The sequence below is a fragment of the Sinocyclocheilus grahami genome, unplaced genomic scaffold, assembly GCF_001515645.1.
Source record: "Sinocyclocheilus grahami isolate Dianchi unplaced genomic scaffold, SAMN03320097.WGS_v1.1 scaffold179.1, whole genome shotgun sequence".
NCBI classification, from domain to species: Eukaryota; Metazoa; Chordata; class Actinopteri; order Cypriniformes; family Cyprinidae; genus Sinocyclocheilus; species Sinocyclocheilus grahami.
In genome coordinates this window covers 1,271,961-1,292,584 of record NW_015505358.1, presented here as the reverse complement: position 1 = coordinate 1,292,584, position 20,624 = coordinate 1,271,961, and the positions used below count along the sequence as shown (strand labels likewise).

Genomic DNA, 20,624 nt, shown 5'->3' with positions numbered 1-20,624 from the left:
ATTTCACCTGAGCATTGCGAATCACGCGTATGGCCATGATAAGCGTGGAATGAATGACAGGCTTTCTGTTGTAACATCGCACAAGGTAAATAAGGGGACATCTAGTGGAGAAGACTAATGATAAGGTTCACGTTAATCAGATCTTGTTTTAAACGTGTGCTGAAATAAATACCGGAAAAGATACTCATCGAATCAACGTCATTTAAAAAAATCTATTAATCGAAAAATAGATTTTTTTGCCCAGCCCTAGTTGTAATATTAAAGTAAATCCACACTTTGCTGAAGAAGCGTTAGCAAACTCTTGAGCAGCAACAACAGTACCATGTACACCACCATTGTTGTGTATGTTTGTTCGCGCTTGCCTTTAAAATCGACACATACCGCGCATGTCTACATGCCTAACGCGTACTACGCACATGCATGACTTCAGCGTTTTCAAAGATTCCCGTTTTGGGTGTTTACACGGAAACGATAACGGTGGCGTTTTCAAAAACTTGCACTTTGAAACCCGTTTTCAAAAATATGCGTTTTCAGTCCCCAAAACGCCGTTGTCGTGTAAACGAACAGGCAAAATGCATAAAGTTTCCAGTTTTTGGCTGAAAACATTGTCGTGTAAACGGCCCCTAAGTTTGTTTCTGTGATCACTGCTGTTTCCTGTAAAACTAACAGTGGTGTAAACTGCTACTAATTGCCTAAAACTTTAAAAGTTTTGATTCAATGAACCTCACAAACTTGACTGCATAATGCAGTGATTGACTAACCAACAGTTTACTTTATTTTGCTATCCTCACTTACATAAATGAACTATAGTGTCCTGCACCCACTAGAAAAAAATATATAAACAATTATATCTTGTCTCGGAATAATTTTTGGTTTGACTGTATATCCTTCTGTTATTTTCACACTTAATTATGTATTTTACAAGTTTTTGTTACTTTCACTTTTTTTGCTCTGTGGTACATCTTTAATTTAATAGCATTAGAGCTGCTCCATTGCAGCGGCTTAGTACTGTAATCACACGCTTTGCTGTAATAATGCAGGGAACCACTCGCTATAAATCTCCTAACTGTGATATTTTCAGAAATAGAAGTCGCGTTTTTTTTCATCTGAAACGTGCTACGATTTCTATTCCAAAGCCACTCATATAATGCACAAACACTCAAACAAGCAAAACGCGCAACACATGCACATATTTGTACTGGTGCAGAATTAGAGGGACAAGTACTAGTAGTCTACAGCCTAGCGCATTTCACACAGGCTGCTAGATTCGCTTTCGCCAGAAAGTCGTGTATGCCAAAGGTTGAAAATAAATTGTTTATAGTGAATGCCCCTATAAATGGTCTTATTTTTACGATTTAGTTTTAATCCAAGTGATGCGTGTGCCGTGTGCTAAGTGAGTGAAGGTCAAATATCACACAAACGAAGTGCGCTCTCTCTCTCTCTCTCTCCCCCTCCCCTCCCTCCCTACCGTTAAGTAACTTTTTTTTTTTTGAACTACAAGCTTTCCAGTGATGTCTGTGAGAAAGGCATATTCACTCGACAAGCTCGCGCATCTGCGCCGCCGTGCGTTCAATCCACTCAGCGTGCTTTGTTAATCAGCTCGCGCACATCAGCTATACAGGCGTTAATACTGAATGTTTACCATTATTGGCACTTATCACATGCTGTGTGGTATCGGCGTTTGGTATCGGGGCATTTTAACGAGTACGAGTACAAGAGCTCAGTATCGGGTGCATCCCTAATGATTACATTTCAATATAGATTTATAATTATAAATAAATGATTAATTAAAATTTTATGATAAATGTAATTTTATTAACTTTTTCTTTTACCTTCTTTTACATTTTTTTTATTCACTTTTATTTAGTCCAATTTAAAATAATTTAACATGACTTTAATTTCTTTTTCAGTATTATGCCTATGCGAATTGAATTGCCATTCTGTATGAAACGTGCTATATAAACCAACTAGCTCTTTCTTGCTTTAAATCATTTGTGTGACACTGTTTGTATTGAAAGTATGCAAATATATTAGGGATGCAATGGTTCAACTTACTCACGGTTCGGTTTGTATCACGGTTTCAGTACGGTTCGGTATGTGCTATGTTTAGGGATAAAACTATATTGTCAAATAAAAATAAAGAAAATAAGAACAAATAATCTAACTACAAGCAACAGCACAAATAAATGCAATAGAGCTAATATACAAATAAAATAAACAGTGCTTTTCAGGTTTTTTAGGTAGGTCAGTTTTTAGAACAGTTTTTAGGTACAGAAATTGAATAAAGTAATCAAATATAAAACTACATTGCATATTTGACTGTATAAATTAAAACTGAATCCTTATTAAAGTTACAAAAGTTATTCAATCAAGAGCACTGAGTGATTGCCGTGTTGTTGCTGTTTAATTAACTTTAAGAAAGTGCTGTCACTTTAAGAGAACGCACTGATACTGTTTGTTCAGCCGACTATGTCTGCTAGGATACTCACCAAGACGGGCATTTTGACATAATTTTTGTGTGAATTTGTCCATTCAAGCACAATACTTCAAAGAGAGCTAAATATTTGTGCGCGTTCTGAGACGTGGGTTCATGCGCTTCGGATGAGCGCACACAGATCGTCTCACTGCGCAGAGCAGCTCGGTTTTGTCTTGCCAACTCTGAAATAACATCGAATCCATCCATCTGGTAAATGGACTTTATTTTTAACTAAATGCATCTGCAATCTCCAGAAATTTGATTGATCTAGAAGCGATGCAACATTTTTGCACAACAAAACTACATTTCCCATCACAAGTCCAGCATGAATCACACATCTAATGTGGATCATTCGCTCTTCGTTCTGTTGTATCTTCCCGTGATTGTCACATCAGATTTGGAGAAATGTAGCATTGCATCACTTGCTCACCAGTGTGTGAATGGGTGCCGTCAGAATGAGAGACCAAACAGCTGATAAATATCACAATAATCCACAAGTAATCCACACCACTCCAGTCCATCAGTTAATGTCTTATCAGTTAATGCCTTGAATTAACTTCAAACCTTTGTTTCTGGTTAAAATACGAGTCCATAATAGCGCTTCATCCAGTGAAAATCTCCTGTTGTCTCTCACATCAAAATCCAAACACATTTGTTTAGAGCTGTTTTGGCTAGTAAACGCTGCTTGATCTGTGCCAGTGACGGCACTACACCGGGGCTATTTTGAATAGCCCCGTTTTAGCCCCGGTTTACTCTGACGTCATCAATATCATTTATTTTCTTAGCACCCCCACATATTGGTCTAGCCCCCCCTTAGCACCGGTAAGAGAAAAAATTCTGGCGCCGTGCCTGATCGGTGCAGATTTCTCTCCTGATTCAGACCAGACCACTTTTTCACTGGAGGAAGAAATATTATGATTATGAACTAGTATTTTAGCCATAAGCAACAGTTTGAAGTTAAAAATGTCTTAATGATGGATTTGTGGATTACTTGTGGATTATTGTGATGTTTTTATCAGCTGTTTGGACTCTCATTCTGACGGCACCCTTTCACTGCAGAGCATCCATACATTTCTCCAAATCTGTTCTGATGAAGAATCAAACTCATCTACATCTTGGATGGCCTGAGGATGAGTAAACTTTAAGATATTTTCATTTTTGGGTGAACTGTTTCTTTATTTAATTGAGCAGATTTCGCTAGATGTGGTCCTGACTTGTACAGTCAGGTTAGTAGTTGGTATTTATGTGTGCTGTGCAGTGATACACAGTACTCTAGCTCATTTTGCATGATATATAATGTATTTTAGCATGTGTTGACCAATCAGCAACCAGGACTGTTTTATAATAATGCAGTGCACAGATTTAGAAGCAGCAGCATGCTGGATAGAAATCCGTCCTGATGTGGTGTGACAGGGCGCTGGTGAGCGGAGCGACTGGAATAGAGCCACAGCGCTGTCAGAGAGCTGCCAAAGCGTGCGTCAGCGCACCTGCGCCTCTTATTACTGAGCTTTAGCCAGTGGGTAAATTTCACCTGTGTGTACTTAAGACAAGCTGTGTAGAGATTATCCCACCCAATGACCCAGTTCACCACCGACCGCGGATTCTCTATATGCATTATTATATAAAGAGCTGAGAAACAGAAATCTTTTTTGATCCATCTTTTGTTGATGCTTTTGAATAGGGCTGTTCTTTTTGAAAGCGTTAGTGTTTACACCTCCCGGTAAGTCCAAACATGTTGAATGCTGTGCTTATTATGTAGGTTGGGATACAACAAAGTATTTTCAAATGCAAAAAATGTGTGAAAGAAGCAAACAAGCTACTGAAAAATTACAAAAACTGCAAATGTTTCAAACACGGCACCTTTTGACCTTTTGCATTTTTTGGCCATTTTGAATTACTGTAACCTATGCAGCGAGTTTTAAGGCACATTTTTTTTACATGAAAAATATGAAGCACTTAACATTAAGAGAACTTGCTTTTGTAGGTAGATGGAGTTTCATTCATGTAAGCAGCACTTTACAGGTAGTTACATACCAAGTCCCATCCCAGTGGAACGAGACAGGTTTTATTTATTTGTTTCTAAATCTAAATCCAGAAAGCTCCTTGAATTATTTTCATTATTTTCATAATCCATTGCTGTGATCTGGAGTGGTCAGAGGTGGGGTGATCAGCGCCGGACCACCTGCTGCTTGAGTCTCTAATGCCACAGTCAGCAGGAAGGAGGCGAGCGCAGCGGGGGCCCTCGCTCTGCGGGAGATCATGAGGCTGGCGGAAGGGCATGGACCCCGGACCCCGATCCCAGCCACGCTGGATTAACACGAGATGAGAGGCATGCTCTCCTAGAGATGAGAAACTGTGAAACGTTTGGTAACACTTTAGATTAGGGAACAGATATTATTGAGTTTTCCCTCAATAAACTCCAAATTTGCTGTTTATTGATAATAAGTGCAGTACAGTAGTTGTTGTTGTAGTTACGTTTAGGTGTTGGGTAAACATTAAAATAATTTGCATAAACATTAAAATAATAATATGAAAAATGGATTTTAAACAAACAAAAAATATTGGTTGGGTGACTTAAAACATAACCTGTTATCTGCTAACATATACTACATGTAAAAAAAAGATAAACCTCACATTTCCACTTTTGAAGTAAAGGATGAGTCAAATTATACATTACAGGCATTTTATCTGCTCCATTAAATTTGACATAGGATACCTTATTATCTGAAGTGTTGAGCTTGTTTTACCAGATAAGATTTGCAACAAAAATTTGTTCCAATTTTCACATTGGTCTGCACAAAATTGGCAGACAAACTGAATGAAAACGTAAATCCAATGTGTGCCAGTAGGTGGCACTTATCGAACTGTAGAAATAGTAGAAATAACTCCGTAAACAAAGTAGCGCTGCATTTATAAACACTACTTTATTAGGCGTTATACTATGGTGCTGTTGAATGCTTGAATCTGATTGGTTGATGAACGTTCTAAGGTGTGCAGTTATTTTCAGGGAAACGCACAGCTAAAGTAGTTCCAGGCAGGTCTTGACCGCATTACATGTCCATACAGTATCACTTCACCAAATGATTTCAGTGATTGCAAAGGTCCTTATAGCCTACAACAGCAAAAGAACCAAAACCCACGACGACACTGACCAAGCTAATAAATATAGTAAACAACAAGCTAAAAACAACAAATTATTTCCATGTTTTTGCCACAAAATGACGTTTTATGTACTGAAAGCACATACTAATTTTCTCCCTCTCTCTCTCTCTCTCTCTCTCTCTCTCTCTCCCTTACAAACGCACACACACTCCACTTCGCATCGAGGCCGCATCAGCACCTCGGGTGTGCATTATTATCTGATAATTCAACGGCTCGTCATCAATTATTCCTTACTTACAAGGAGGGAAGATGAAAAGCAAATGTCATTGAAACTTTTCTGAAGACAGTTGGTTCCTCCTTATGTATTTATAGAATTCATTCACTCATACATGCTTTCATATAATTTCTCTCAGCACTCTGCTTACAGTCATAATTTTACTTAACTCTTACCTGGCGGAGGACGCTGTGATGCGGTTGATGGCTGGCGTGTGCTGTTTGATTGATGCTGCTGCTGTAATGTAGTGAGGGTTTGTGGGAAGGGGGTTTCTCATAACAGGAAGATGTACTGGTGTGAAGTGGGAACACAACCTGCAGTTGTGCGGCTGAAAGAGCTGCCACGCGAGCAGATGTTCGTGCCAATCAAATGCTTTTTTTTTTTCTTCTCTGGAAACGGCTGTGAACCCGAGCTTGAGCAGGAATATCACGCCGCCGGTTGCGTCACTTTAGCGTGTGCTTCAGCAACCGTGCATTTACTGCAGCTCGTGCATTTTGTATTTGTATTTTGTCATAAAAATGAATGTGTGTATGTGTATTATTATTTTATAATATCGTCTTTATACAAAATACCTGTACAAACATCTCTTTTTTTTACTTTTTATTTTTATATGCATTTAAATTCCATACAAAAATATGTAGCAAATAAATTATAAAATTATATATAAATATATCTATCAGTTATACAAAATATCTGAATTATGCAAACATCTTTTTTTTTATTTTATTTATGTGCATTGAGCATGCATTCAGATTGCATTCAGTAGTTTTTTTGTTTGTGTGTATATTATATGTACATAATTTCTTTAGGGAATCGGCTACTAAAACCGAAATAAGCAGCATTATCAGCAGCTGCAATTCATTATTGCTGAATCTTCCCAGAGAGATTTATGCAGTATGTGCTATGAGTCTTTGCTCATTTTATTGAATCACTGTATTGAAAAGAATTACGCAGAGACAATAAATGTCCCCTGAGATAATTCATTTTTGTATTTCAGAAGCCCTTGAAATCAAAGTCAAGATTATTTATCTTTTTTTTTAATCGTTTTTAAGATGCTAACAATGACATTTAATTTTCTGCTGTTACAGAGGCCTGACCCTTTCTGCCCCGATCCACTGTTTCTTTTATTTATTCTTTTTTTCAAGATGATGTATGTCATGAATTTTAATTCAGATGATAAGATCGTGTTGGGTACTTTCAGCTAGTTCAGAATAACGGAGCCTGAAGCCTTTTTCATGCCAGCGAATCTGTACTTTTCCTTAAATAGAAATTTAAGATACTCGTATATTTTTGTCAGATTTTTGGCAAACTTTGCTGATAGCGCTCTGGATCTTTTCTGGCGCTCTGTTGAGTTACGCCTCATTTTTAGAAGGGGACATTTGTTATCTCCCCAAAATTGTCATGTTTTTCACTCGGAGGCTATTATTTTTTCCTTGTTATATCCCTTTTTCATATGAAATGTTTTCTCGCTACCTCTTTGTGATATTCCTTTCTCCCTTTTCTTTTTTTCTGTGCCAGAATAAAATGAATTACAGAATGAAAAGCCTATGATGTGGCATAAGCAGTCAGCATGGAGACTTCATGTGTTGTATAGAGAGGAAACACATTCATAATTGATCAGAAAACGGCTTCTGTTTGTAGATAATTTTGCTCTGAAAAAAACTGTTCCAGTAAATGTTTTGTTTGGTTGTTGCATATTAAGCTCCAGTTATTCATCACATGCACTTATAAACCCTTGCATACACTGTACACTACCAGTCAAAAGTTTGGAATTAAGATATTTCAATGTTTTTGAGTCACTTCTGCTCACCAAAGGTGCGTTTATTTGATCAAAAATACAGTAAAATCAGTAATATTGTGAAATATTATAACAATTTAAAAGAACTGTTTTCTATTGAAATATATAGTAAAATGTGATTTATTCCTGTGATGCACAGCTGTATTTTCAGCATCATTCCTCCAGTCTTCAGTGTCACATGATCTTCAGAAATCAGTATAATATGCTGATTTGCTGCTCAAGAAACATTTCTGATTATTGTCAATATTGAAAACAGTTGTGCTGCTTCATATTTTTGTGGAAACTGATGCACGACCATTTGAAGGTTTAGGGAACAGTAAGTAAGATTTTTTTTAAAAAAGAGAGAGAGAAAGAAAAAGAAAAAAATGTATACTTTAGTTTAAGTATGCATTGAATTGATCAAACGTGACAGTAAGCACATTTATAATGTTACAAAAGATTTCTACTTCAAACTTTCTACAATCCTGAAAACAAATATTACAGCTTTCTCAAAAATATTAAGCAGTAAAAATTGTTAAAAATAAGAACAATTATTAATAATTGAGCAACAATAATAATTAATAACTGAGCAGAAAATCATTATAGAATTGTAGAAAAAATTGAGGAATAATCATTATAGAATAGAATTGTTTGAATAGAATAGAATTATTTAGTACATTAAGTTAAACTAAATGAAAATTAGAATTTTTATTTCAGTTAAAATGTGTTTCATTTCAAGTAAGTTTTTTTTTTTATTGTTTTTCATATATTAAAATAGAAAACAGTTATAATATTTCACAATGTTTCTGTTTTCACTATATTTTTATCAAATGAATGCAGCTTTGTTGAGCATGAGAGACTTCTTTCAAAAACAATCAAAATCATAATTATTCCAAACTTTTGTCCAGTAGAGTAAAAAGCATGAGAGTATGAGCTGGTTTTGCCTGGTCACCCATCAGAACCATCACAATAAGCAGCTTGCACCAGTAGCAGACCAGCTCGCAGTGGAATCTGGTCCAGACAGGTCTGATGTGTTGCACGGTGTTTGTCTCTGCAGGTGTCGCTGAGGTGATCGTGCTGGTGGGTGGGCGGCAGGTCATCGGTATGAACCAGCGCTCGCTGACAGCCGTCACTTGCTTCAACCCTCAAAACAACAAGTGGTACCCCCTGGCCAGCCTGCCTTTCTACAACCGCGAGTTCTTCTCCGTCATATCAGCGGGGGATAATATCTACCTGTCAGGTAATCAGACCGACAGTGTGTCACTTGCAGTTTGGTGGCCGCCCGCAGGTGTCTGCTTTTATATGTAGCAGATCACGCTCTGAGGGATGATGGGAAGACAGCATCCTCATCTCTGTCTTTAGCACTGGCTGTGTGTCAAATTCTGATGTTAAATATCCCACAGATCAAGTAGGATAAAATCAATAGTGCTGAAAGATGACGCTTTTTAAGCTGTAATGGCAGTTTGGTTGTGAAAACGGAATATGAGACATCATGGACATGTTTTTAATTACATTTTCCTTCTGTAATTTATTTTGAATGATACTGGTGTGTGACAAATATTCAATGCATTCTTTCAATTAATAGGGCTCACAAAATCCACATGTATAACTTTAAAAGCATTAGCAAAATACTGTTTAAAATCTTTTTGTTTTTTACATTACGTTTTTAGCTGGTCACACCACAGAAAATGTAAACCTTAATACAGAGAAAAATATATAAAGAGTTGTATTAAAGATTTATTTATATTATATACATTTTATGAAAAAATGTGTGTGTGTGTGTGTGTGTGTGTATATATATATACACATATATGAAACAAAATAAAATTGAAAATGGAAATAAAAAATAGTGTTAAATTGTATTGGTTTATATTTATAAAAAGAAATTATCTTTTTATAAAACAATTGAATACATAATAAATATAAATGTAAAAATTTAAAAGTTATATTGTGTGTATGTGTGTATGTATATGTATATATGTATATATATACATAGACATAATATAGAAATAGAAATAAATATATACATGTGTACAATTAAATATGTATATAATTAAACATTTAATAATAATAAATATTTATTTAAATAAAAAACATTATATAAGGTTGCATTGATTTGTTTATATAATATAAATATTTATTTATAAAAAATATTAGATTTAGAGATCTATTATATAATTAGATTTATAAAAATATTGTTAGACTTTTATTTATAAATATCTGTCTGTCTCTCAAAACGAAACTAACATGGACACTAAAACACTTTTCTGGAAGCAGCTAACGCTGAATCCCTGAGAGCGAGGGAGATGTTTGTGTTGTTTTTTTACGTATGTGTTTTTGTCTTTTCATCAGCTGTGTATTAATGGAGGTGTGATGTTGGAGGGTGTAAATGGAGACTTCAGCACTCATTTGTTTGGGCTTGTACCCTCTTTAGGAGGCATTGAGTCTGGAGTCACGCTGGCAGACGTGTGGTGCTACATGTCTCTGCTGGATAATTGGAATCTGGTGTCTCGGATGACAGTCCCGCGGTGCCGGCACAACAGCGTGGTGTACGACGGCAAGCTTTACACCATCGGAGGACTCGGAGTGGCCGGGAACCTGGATAATGTGGAAAGGTACCATCCAATAAAGCTGCTGTTTGAATTAAACATTTCATTGGAGGCCATTAGGCGTTTCAGATAAATGTGTGGTCAGCTCTTTCTGTGCTGGGAGCCAATCTGATAATTGGATCTGTGCTGAAGTATGGAGGGAGTATTTTGCTGGCAGGTGGCTGTGGCACAGATTGGATCGGGTTTCGCCACTGCCGTGGACTGGAGCTATAATCGACCGTTACACAGAGGTCGTGACACAGTCAGTTGCTTTAAAAGGAGCTGAATGTCAAAACGACAAGGGATGATGATGTAAACACAAACCATATTGACTTTTGAAGACTGTTTTATAGTTGGGCATATTGAAATCTACTCATTTCTTCATGCAGAATCACTCTTATGACATGAAGAATCAATTTGTATTTGTTCTTCTGGCACTAACATCCCATTTCCATCTCACTGCTTCTCTCGGCTCATTCTAGTCTCGTCGGCTTTTTATTCTGGTCTTGTGAAGCTAGAATTTTTGCCTATCAGCATTAAGCTGAGCTTCGCAGTGTGGCTTATTCTGAGAAAAAATAAAATGTTCCATTAGTCCAAGGGTTTTTTTTTTTTTTTTTTCAACAAATGCCCACAAATGCCAAGGCTGTCTGACTGGCATGTAAAATGATTTAATTTTAAAGTGTGTGTGTGTGTGTGTGTGTGTGTGTGTGTTTGTATTACATTTTTATTCTACAAAGCCAAAACCACAGGCAAAACCTATTTTCTATTTTTTTCTATTTTTTTATTTTAACTTAAAAAAAAAGTATTTTGGATACACATACATACACACACACATACAATTTATAAAATATAATAATTAAATAATTGTAAGAAATCATAATAATTAAAAATATATATAAACACACACTATGCAATTCTTTGCCATTTTATTTATTTTTTTATTTATTTTAATATAAATACAAAATACATACAGAATATTCCATTTTGTTAAGAATTTTTTTTATATAAATTTCAAATGTATATTATATAGCTAATTATCTATGTAGATATTTGAATGCATTACATCATTGTACCTGTCTGTCTGACAGCCTTTTTAATATATTGGAATTTTTTTTTTTTATTCTTTTAAAAAATATCCAGTATTTTGGATTCAACCGCTTTTTCTCGAAAGGGAAAATCATGCGAACAAGATGATGTCATCAATATCATGATGGTTTTCTACAAAAAGAAAGCCTGTAAACTCTAAATGTGTTTATCTGCTAAAAGTTTTTGCAGTTAAAGCCAGCGCTGGCCGTTTCTCTGAGCTTAACCATTGTTGTGTTCAGTATGAACGAGAGTCCATGAACGGTCCGCTGAGACTCACTCTGACTGACAGAAGCGTGGAGGTCTGTGAGAGAGAACGACCGCCCACTGCACCCCTCTGACTCCTAATTTATAGCCCACCATCCATCTTGCCTGCAGTTTCACGCTCCTAAGCATGACATGTACTGCGATCACATGATGTCTTCAGTCAGTCCACGCCTCAAGGCTGCCGTCGGGCCGATCGGGAGCAGCGGCAAGGTGCTCTTGCTGTTCGTCATTGATTCGCTCTTATTTTTTATGGCTCTGTTTGGAAACGCAGCGAGTTGCCTTGCATAGACAGCTGCCTGGTCACGTCAGAACTGAAATAAACTTGAGATGATTTGAAACACTGATCTGTGAGCTCTTCTGGTGCTCAGTGAGATGAAAAGCTGCACATCTGTACCTGCAACCTTCATAACATCTGTGGAGTTAGAGAGGATTTGATGACTAATGAGCCTAAAAGAAGCCACATGTAAATAATAGACTAACAACACCTAGAATATAGATAAGAGCTACAGTTAACATTTCTCTCACTTCATCGTCGTTGATTTCAGCTTGTTGCAATGCATTCTGGGATTGCATTCTCCTTGGAGGATATTTGTGATGTTTTTGTTAGATTTTGACTGAACGGGCATCTTAGAAGTCATCATAATGCTGCAGATTATTTTTTGGAGTGTGTTTTAAACGCTCCCTGTGGATATATACAACTCTCTAAATGCCGAATGAGAATAAAACAACGAGTAAATAAAATAACGATGCTCAGCAGTGACTGGTAACTTTAAGCAAGTATTTATTTAGGTGGATTTCAGTCATTTTAATGCCACAAAAAAGAAAGATTTGCGTAGTTACTGACTACTGTTCAGTCTTGGAGCATTATAACATGTACAATTACATTAGCACAGTATTGAACCTGATTTCAAGGTTGTTTCATCCATAATATCTAAATTATATGCAAGGATATGCTCTATTTACTTTCTTAAAGCACATTCCTGGTCTTCATGTAAATCATTCGTCACAAGTGCACATCAATCCAAAGAAGAAAAAAAAGTTTTTACCCTCCAGTCAAGGCAAAAATCATAGGTCATAAGTATTAAAGCAGTTAGTTATTATTATTGTTTATAATTGCAGATAGATACACTACCATACAAATGTAAACTTCATTCTTAGAGCGTTTTAGCGAGTTTAGCACAGTAATGAACCTGATATCTAGGTTGTTGCATCTATAATGTCTAAAGCATTTACTTCTATATATTATTATTTTAAAGGCAGCATGAATTTAAAAGTGTCTTTATTTACATTCCTAATGCACATTCTTGGTCTTATTGTGAATGATTCATTAGTGCATGTTATTCCAAAGAAAAAAGACACACTTTTCTCCATCTAATTAAGGTCTGATCACTTAGGTTATTATGTAAGCATTTAGTGATTACTGTTGTTTATTCAATTCAATTCAAGTTTGTTTGTATAGCACTTTTCACGATACAAATCGTTGCAAAGCAGCTTTACAGAAAATTCAAGCTTTTATAAGTAGGATTAGATGCACTGCCCAAAGTTAAGGTCAGTAAGATTTATTTTATTTGTTTTTGTTTGTGTTGTGTTGTGTTGTGTTGTGTTGTGTTGTGTTGTGTTGTGTTGTGTTGTGTTGTGTTGTGTTGTGTTGTGTTGTGTTGTGTTGTGTTGTGTTGTGTTTGTGTGTGTGTGTGTGCATATGTATATATATATAGTGGGGTGTTGTGTGTGTGTGGTGTGTTGTGTGTTGTTGCCAGCAAAGAGAGAGTTGTGCATAACGTTACCAGGCAGCGTTGAGCATCTTTATTATATTTACAGTAACTATTGAATGCATTGCATTCTTCATTCTAAGATAATTTTAGTGCGTACAAGTACATTAGCACACTATTGACCCTGATATCAAGGTTATGCATCCATAATGTCTAAAAGTATATGCTTTAAAGTCAGCATGAAATTAGTATCGACTCTGTTAACTTTCTTAATGCACATTCCTGGTCTTATTGTGAATAATTAATTAGTGCATATTAATGCAAAGAAAAAATAGATTATTTTTACCATCCAATCAAGCCAAAAATCATCTGATTACTTGGGTAATAATCGAATTACTGTAATTACTGATTACTGTGTTTGTAAAGAGGGTAGATACAGTACCATTCAAAAGTTAGGGTCAGTAAGATGTATTGCTTTTTTTTAATGCCAGGCGTGCATAAAGTTACCAGGCATCTCCATTTTATGTACAATAAATATTGCATGCATACTTTATTCTTTACGGACTACAAATACAATACAATACAATACATCTTTATTGTCGACCATGGTTGAAATTTGTCTTTGACCACACCAGCGAAAACCAAATACACATACAGACACATAATACAAAACGCATAAAAACCATCATACTGAATCACACAGCTTTTTGATTAAAAATTCCGATCGCAGCAGGTACAAAAGACCTTTTATAAATATTTATCTTTGCTCTAGGCAATAAAACAAAATGATCACACAGAGGATGAGTTGGGTCTTTTCATATACACTCCACTTTCCCAACACATCTTGAGGTGTAAACCTCACCCAACTTACTCTGTGGTCTGCTAATGATTTTACTAGCTATATTAGTGACTCTTGCCAGATTATTTTTCTGCTTGCAATTAAGATGCCCATACCATGAAGTTAAATTATAGGTCAGCACACTCTCTACCAATGATTTGTAGGCAATCTCCAATATGTTTTGACTTACTCCAAACCTACTGATTCTCCGTATTAGGAATAGACGTTGCATGCATTTAAAAAAATATATTATTAGTGTTATCCACAAAACTCAGTTTACTGTCTATATATGTGCCAAGATATTTCAAATGATCAACAATCTCAACCGGGTGACTCTCTAGCATTACAGGCACAACTGCAACATCTTGCCTAGTACGACTGATAACTAATTCCTTGGTTTTATTTATATTTAATACCAGTGCACTATTACACTCTCTAAAAGTAATAAAATCACCACTACAAAAAACTCTCTTTTTATCATTCAGACACCTTTTCAAGTCTTTAGAAACCCATGTCTTATTATTAGGAAAAATTCTGACCGTTTTGGTCCCAATCACGTTTTTCTCACAAAACTGTATATAAGATGAGATTGTGTTTTGTTATTTCATTCAAATCGTTTCCAGTTTTAAAAAACAAGTCCCAATCCGTGTCATCAAAACAGTCTTGGAGCTGCTCAACAAAATTATTCGTCCATACCTGAATGTCCTTATTGACCACTGCTTGCTGCTTAAGTTTGCTTCTATATTTAGACAGCAGATGTATAACGTTATGGTCCGATTGTCCCAAAGGCGGCCGACACAAGGTTTTATATGCGTCGTTAACATTTCCATAGCAACAGTCCAAGGTGCGGGTGGATCAAGTTGGGCAAGTTACATATTGCTGCAAAGAGGATAAATAATCAGACAAACTACACATGTTAAAATCTCCTAAAAATAAAAACCGACTATTCGGTAAGAGAGCGCAATTATAGCTCTCTGCTAATCTTTCAGCAGCTATTTCCATATTCGGACCAGGAACGTAAGTCAGAATAATAGTTATTTGGCCGAATTCTCTCGGCAAATAAAAGGGTCTAAAAGATACAATAGCACAGTAATAAACCTGATATCAAGATTGTTGCGTTCATAATGTCTAGAGCTTAAAGTATATCTAGGCATTGCATATATTATTTCAAAGTCAGCATGAAATTAAAATAGACTTTATTTACTTTGTTAATGTACATTCCTGGTTTTATTGTGAATGATTCATCAGTGCACGTTATTCCAAAGAATCAGTGGTAGAGCATTGCGCAAAAAGTCATGGGTTCGATTCCCAGGGAACACACATACTGGTAAAACAATGTATAGCCTGAATGCACTGTTAGTCACTTTGGATAAAAGCGTCTGCTAAATGCATAAATTATTAAATTAAATTAAATTATTTATTTTTGAATGCTACAAAAAAGAAAGACTTGCGTGAAGTTTCCAGCCACTGCTGAGCATCTCCATTGTATTTACAATAAATGTTGCATGCATTCTTAAAGCATTTTAGTGAGTAAAAGTACTGAGCCTAATGGCAAGATCATTGCATTTTTAATTTCTGAAATATGCCTGAAGTCAAGCTCCATGGCAGACTGCTCGTGTTGAGACAGCTGTATTTAGTGGGTGAAGGCATTCTCATTTTGATGGTATTATACACAAACACAGCTTGTGTACAGCACCACATGTTCACACCGGCTCATCAAATGTCATATTTGTGCATTGAATCCTGGTGCTAATCGTGGTGGCTGTGGCGTGGCAGTCTTGAAATACCACACCCCTCGAGTCCAGCCCTCCGACGGCAGCGCGGACGCTGATTATTCTGACGGAGTGCTCCGTTCAAGCCCAATCAGCAACACTTACTGTTTAATTGCTCTTTGATGATGGATTCCGGTCGTAAAGCCACAGTCTCACACTTTGAGCTGTCGTTCTATGTCTTTAGCTCTGGAATTACTGTAGGAGAGAGAGTGAAAACAAGGGGCAGAGGGGTGAGCAGTGGCTCTAGAGAGTTTATTTTCTCTGTCATGCAGTCATGACTTTTGCACTCTCACAATGTAGCATGACACTTGCTAAAGCCAAATGCTCGTCTGCTTCAATTAAAGCACTAAATCTGAACTTGAATGTGATCTGTCTGTAATGGGCATATTATGTAATCATTAACCAAAAAGGAAATATTGCTTTGATTATCGCTGTTCAGCTAAAAACATCATCAACATGGATCACCAGGTATATGCTATAAAGTCGGCATGAAATTAAAAAACTCTTATTTACTTTCTTAATGCACATTCCTGGTCTTAATGTGAATGATTCATCGGTGCATGTTAATCCAAAGAGGGAAAAATGCTTTCTGCCATCCAATCAAGGCAAAAATCATAGTGATTACTGTTGTTTATAATTAATGTTATTTACACTGCCATTTAGAAGTTTTGTTTTGCTTTTTGTCTTGATTTTTTTATTTAAGATAATTTAATAATTAATTTTTATCTTAATGAGGGTTAGGTTTTTATTTATTTTATTTGTTTATTGGTATTTTTAAAAAAATATTTAATTTTCATTTTATTTTTTTTAAGAATACATTTTTTATATTTAACGAAATTAATAATTTTATTCAGCAAGGACGCATTTAATTGATCAAAAATGACAGTAAAAACATTTATAATGTAAAAAAAAAAAAGATTTCTTCTTTTAGACTTCTAAACTGTATCATAATTTCCACAATAATATTGGGCAGCACAACTGTTTTCAAGATTGATAATAATAAGAAATATTTCTTGAGCAGTAAATCAGCATATAAGAATGATTTCTGAAGGAACACGTGACACTGAAGACTGGAGTAATGATGCAGAAAATTCAGCTTTGCATTACAGAAATAAATTACATTTTAAAATATATTAAAATAGAAAACACTTCTTTGAAATTGTAATAATATTCCACAGTATTACTGATTTTACTGTATTTTTGCTCAAATAAATGTTGCGTTGGTGAGCAGAAGAGACTTGCGATTAAAAAATCTTACCAAGCCCTAATCCCTGATCCTGAATTTTGAGCAATAATAATGATGGTACAGAGCATGTTTTTTTCATAATACTAATCATTTGGTTTTGTAATGCTTTTGGTTTCATGAACATCTTTGAATGGCTCCCAGAGGACCAGACCAAAGTACGAGTAGTTGCTCTTGATTTTCCCTGTAAATGAATGGAGAGTGTCTCTGCGGTTGGCTCCTATAGGCAGTCAAAGTGAGGCCTATTGTGCCGTGTTGAGATGGAGCGCCCCACCGTGAAAACTCAACACACCATGGGATTAAAGAGCTGATAGCTTGCCGTCTGCTGCTGTGCCTTTATCTCTGCCGTACTTCCACTCCGACGAAGTGGATTTCCAAACCCCGTTGATCGCCAAAACGGCAAGACGGGACACAAATTACAGTATTTTTATTTTTAATTGGAGCTCTCTTTGTCTCTTGCAACTCAATAGACCTTAGTCAGGGTAATTTTTTGACAGGAATGCAAACGAGACTGTAAGGGACTGAAGTACAGTGTTTTCAATGGATCGCACCATTGTTTAACAACTTACTGTTGTTCAGCTGACGAAACATCTTTCCGAAAAGAACTTTCAGTAGACAAAAACTTAATAAAAACAGTTTTGAAAGTTGTGAGTTTTAGAAAATTACATGATTTAGGACCTATATACAGTTAGTGCCATAAGCCTCACAGCCTCTTTTTCATCCACATTAAATTCAATACGACGTCCAAGGCCGTAACCATGTCTAGAACATTTTTTTTCTTAATGAAGCATAAAGAAATACAATAGTGAAGGAAATTCTAGGTCTAATCCTAGATGGTAATCATTTTGAACTATTTGTTAATAATATGTTAAAGTGCCCCTATTATGCCATTTTTAAGGTTCCTAATATAGTTTTGGGAGTTTCCTACAATAGGTACGTGCATGCAAGGTCAAAAAACGCTTTTGTTTTCTCAAAATATGCATTTAATATCATCTCATTATCCAACGATTCTCAAAGCAATTCTAAGATTCAGTTTTTTTTAAACCCCGCCTTTCCGTGAGCCTGCTCTGCTCTGATTGGTCAGATTAGAGAAGCAGTCGCAAGTGAAATGATGGGAACACATAAAAAGTTTGGGCTTGTACTGCTGAGGTACAGTGGAGAAAAAATGAAGTTTAACCACTGATTCTTTGCAGGTTCATCTTTCGGAAGTGAAAATAAAACGAACGTTTAGGCTGTTCAAAGTCAATTCTTTCTTTTGGGAGACAATACCTTTATTTATCGTGCACTTTCAACTTTACAAATAGACTTCTTCTGTAACATCATCATAGCAGTGTCTTTATTCTCTAAAGCCCGCTGTGTGTTTTGTGGGGCCACAGCTTGGCATTTAATGGGCGTCTCTTGATCCGTTCGTTTCCCTTGTGTCAATGAACCGCTGCGGCTCGGCCAAACATGATAAAAACAGTCCTCTGCTGCTCAAGCACTGTATTTATTTCCGGAAATTCAGTGTCTTTGATGGCTGTCTGTTCCAGTTGGTGCTGGAGTGGCTGCTGTAGTGTTTTGTTTGTTTTGGTGCACATCATGAAGCCTTATGGAAAGACTAAGCAAACAGACTGTTTTTTGGATCATTGCAGATGCGTAGTCGATCAAAACCATCTGTTTATCTCTGGATTTCATTGAATTTTGTGCTGTAGGAGAGGTGGAGATATGAACTGCGTTATCATAGCAGATAGGAGAAATGGAGCATCTGTCTGTGTGTAAAGTTTAAAAACTAAAACTACAACCAACAAAATAAATAAATAAATAAAATATTAAAATAAAATAAGATTTTTATAAGCAATAAAACATAAAAAATATGTAAAAAATCTAAATATATATATACTGTGTATGTACGTACGCATGTATGCATGGCAACATTTCTCATTTAATAACTAAAATTAAAAATTTAATAAAATTTAATAAAAACTTTGTAGACATTAAAAAATCTAAATGTCAAACACACAACAAAATAAATATATAAAATGAGCTGGGGACATTTGATGTTGCCATAAAACCCTTTTTCTTTTCTGTTTGTGTCTAATTGAGGGTTTTTCATGGAGGCTGTTCTAGGAAATCACATTAACTTTGGACTGATTTCCATTAACATTAGCTTATCATTCATGCTAAATTTATTCAGCTGATTTTTGTAAATAAATACTCTCAAATGCTCTTGACCTGTTAATGTGGGTGTTTGCTGTGATCTTTTAATCATAGTACACCTCAGAGCTCATTAAAACCGGCTCCATCTAGTAATTTACTTTAGCATTTCATGTACAATACAAGTATATACAATCTTTTCTATAATAGTATTTTTTCCATTAACTTATTTTTATATTTTGTGATAAAAATATGAGCTTGCCTCTGTCAAGGTTGCTGCCATGTTGCTAGGGTGTTTTGGATGGTTACATCCTCAATAGCCTTTTAGATTTTTTTGTTTTGTTTTCATTTTAATTGTGCTATTTATGAAAATGACACACATTATCATTACTCTGATGCAAAATAAATAAATATCATGCTCATTGCACATTATTGTCAAAAGCGAAGCAAAATGCTAGACTCTCATTACTGCATTACATTGATTTTTATTTAAATCTACCTATTTTAAAAGTGATACAACATACACGTGTGTGTGTGTGTGTGTATATATATATATATATATATATTAATAAATATCACTTTTAAAATATGCTGCCATAATAGTGTATATAAGTGTGCTTGTGTGAATATTTATGTATTTATTTATTTATTTATTTTATACATTAGCATGGCAGTATGTTTTGTATCACCTTTAGAATATACTGATTTATATTAAAAATTGTCATGCAGTAATGACAATCAAATACACAGAGACAGACACACACACACACACACTCACACTCTTTTCATTACAGTAATGTTATATATACATACACAACAATTTGTTCGGTCCTCGAATCTGATTTGCTGAAAGGTCTTTCCAACCACGTGTTTTTATCCCAGTATAAAAAAAAAAAAAACGTCTATTTGAAAATTTGCTTCGACGTTTTGGGAGATGTGAGCTCCAGGGCATCAGCGGGCGTTCAGCGCTCATGAACCCGCCGAGAGCAGCCTCACATCGGCCAGATCTTCTGGAATTTGCCGCTGGCTCTGATGTCTCTGTAGTGGTTAAACATAAGATATAATTCGTTTTCGGTAAATTTAACGAGCAGATTTGGATCCGTGGCGGAAGTCTATTTGAAAATTTGCTTCGACGTTTTGGGAGATGTGAGCTCCAGGGCATCAGCGGGCGTTCAGCGCTCATGAACCCGCCGAGAGCAGCCTCACATCGGCCAGATCTTCTGGAATTTGCCGCTGGCTCTGATGTCTCTGTAGTGGTTAAACATAAGATATAATTCGTTTTCGGTAAATTTAACGAGCAGATTTGGATCCGTGGCGGAAGGTAGTAGTTCCGCATACAAAATGTTTAATAAGAAACTATGT

At 35.8% G+C, this 20,624-nt stretch overlaps 1 protein-coding gene across 1 annotated transcript in view; it reads left to right on the top strand.

Moving 5' to 3' along the window:
* Positions 1-20,624, top strand: part of LOC107594123 (kelch-like protein 29) — a 136,166-nt gene that overhangs the window by 90,399 nt on the left and 25,143 nt on the right. Inside the window, exons 10-11 of the mRNA XM_016284069.1 lie at positions 8,654-8,869; positions 10,064-10,244. Coding sequence (XP_016139555.1) covers positions 8,654-8,869; positions 10,064-10,244 — 397 coding nt within the window. The remainder of the gene's footprint in view (positions 1-8,653; positions 8,870-10,063; positions 10,245-20,624) is intronic.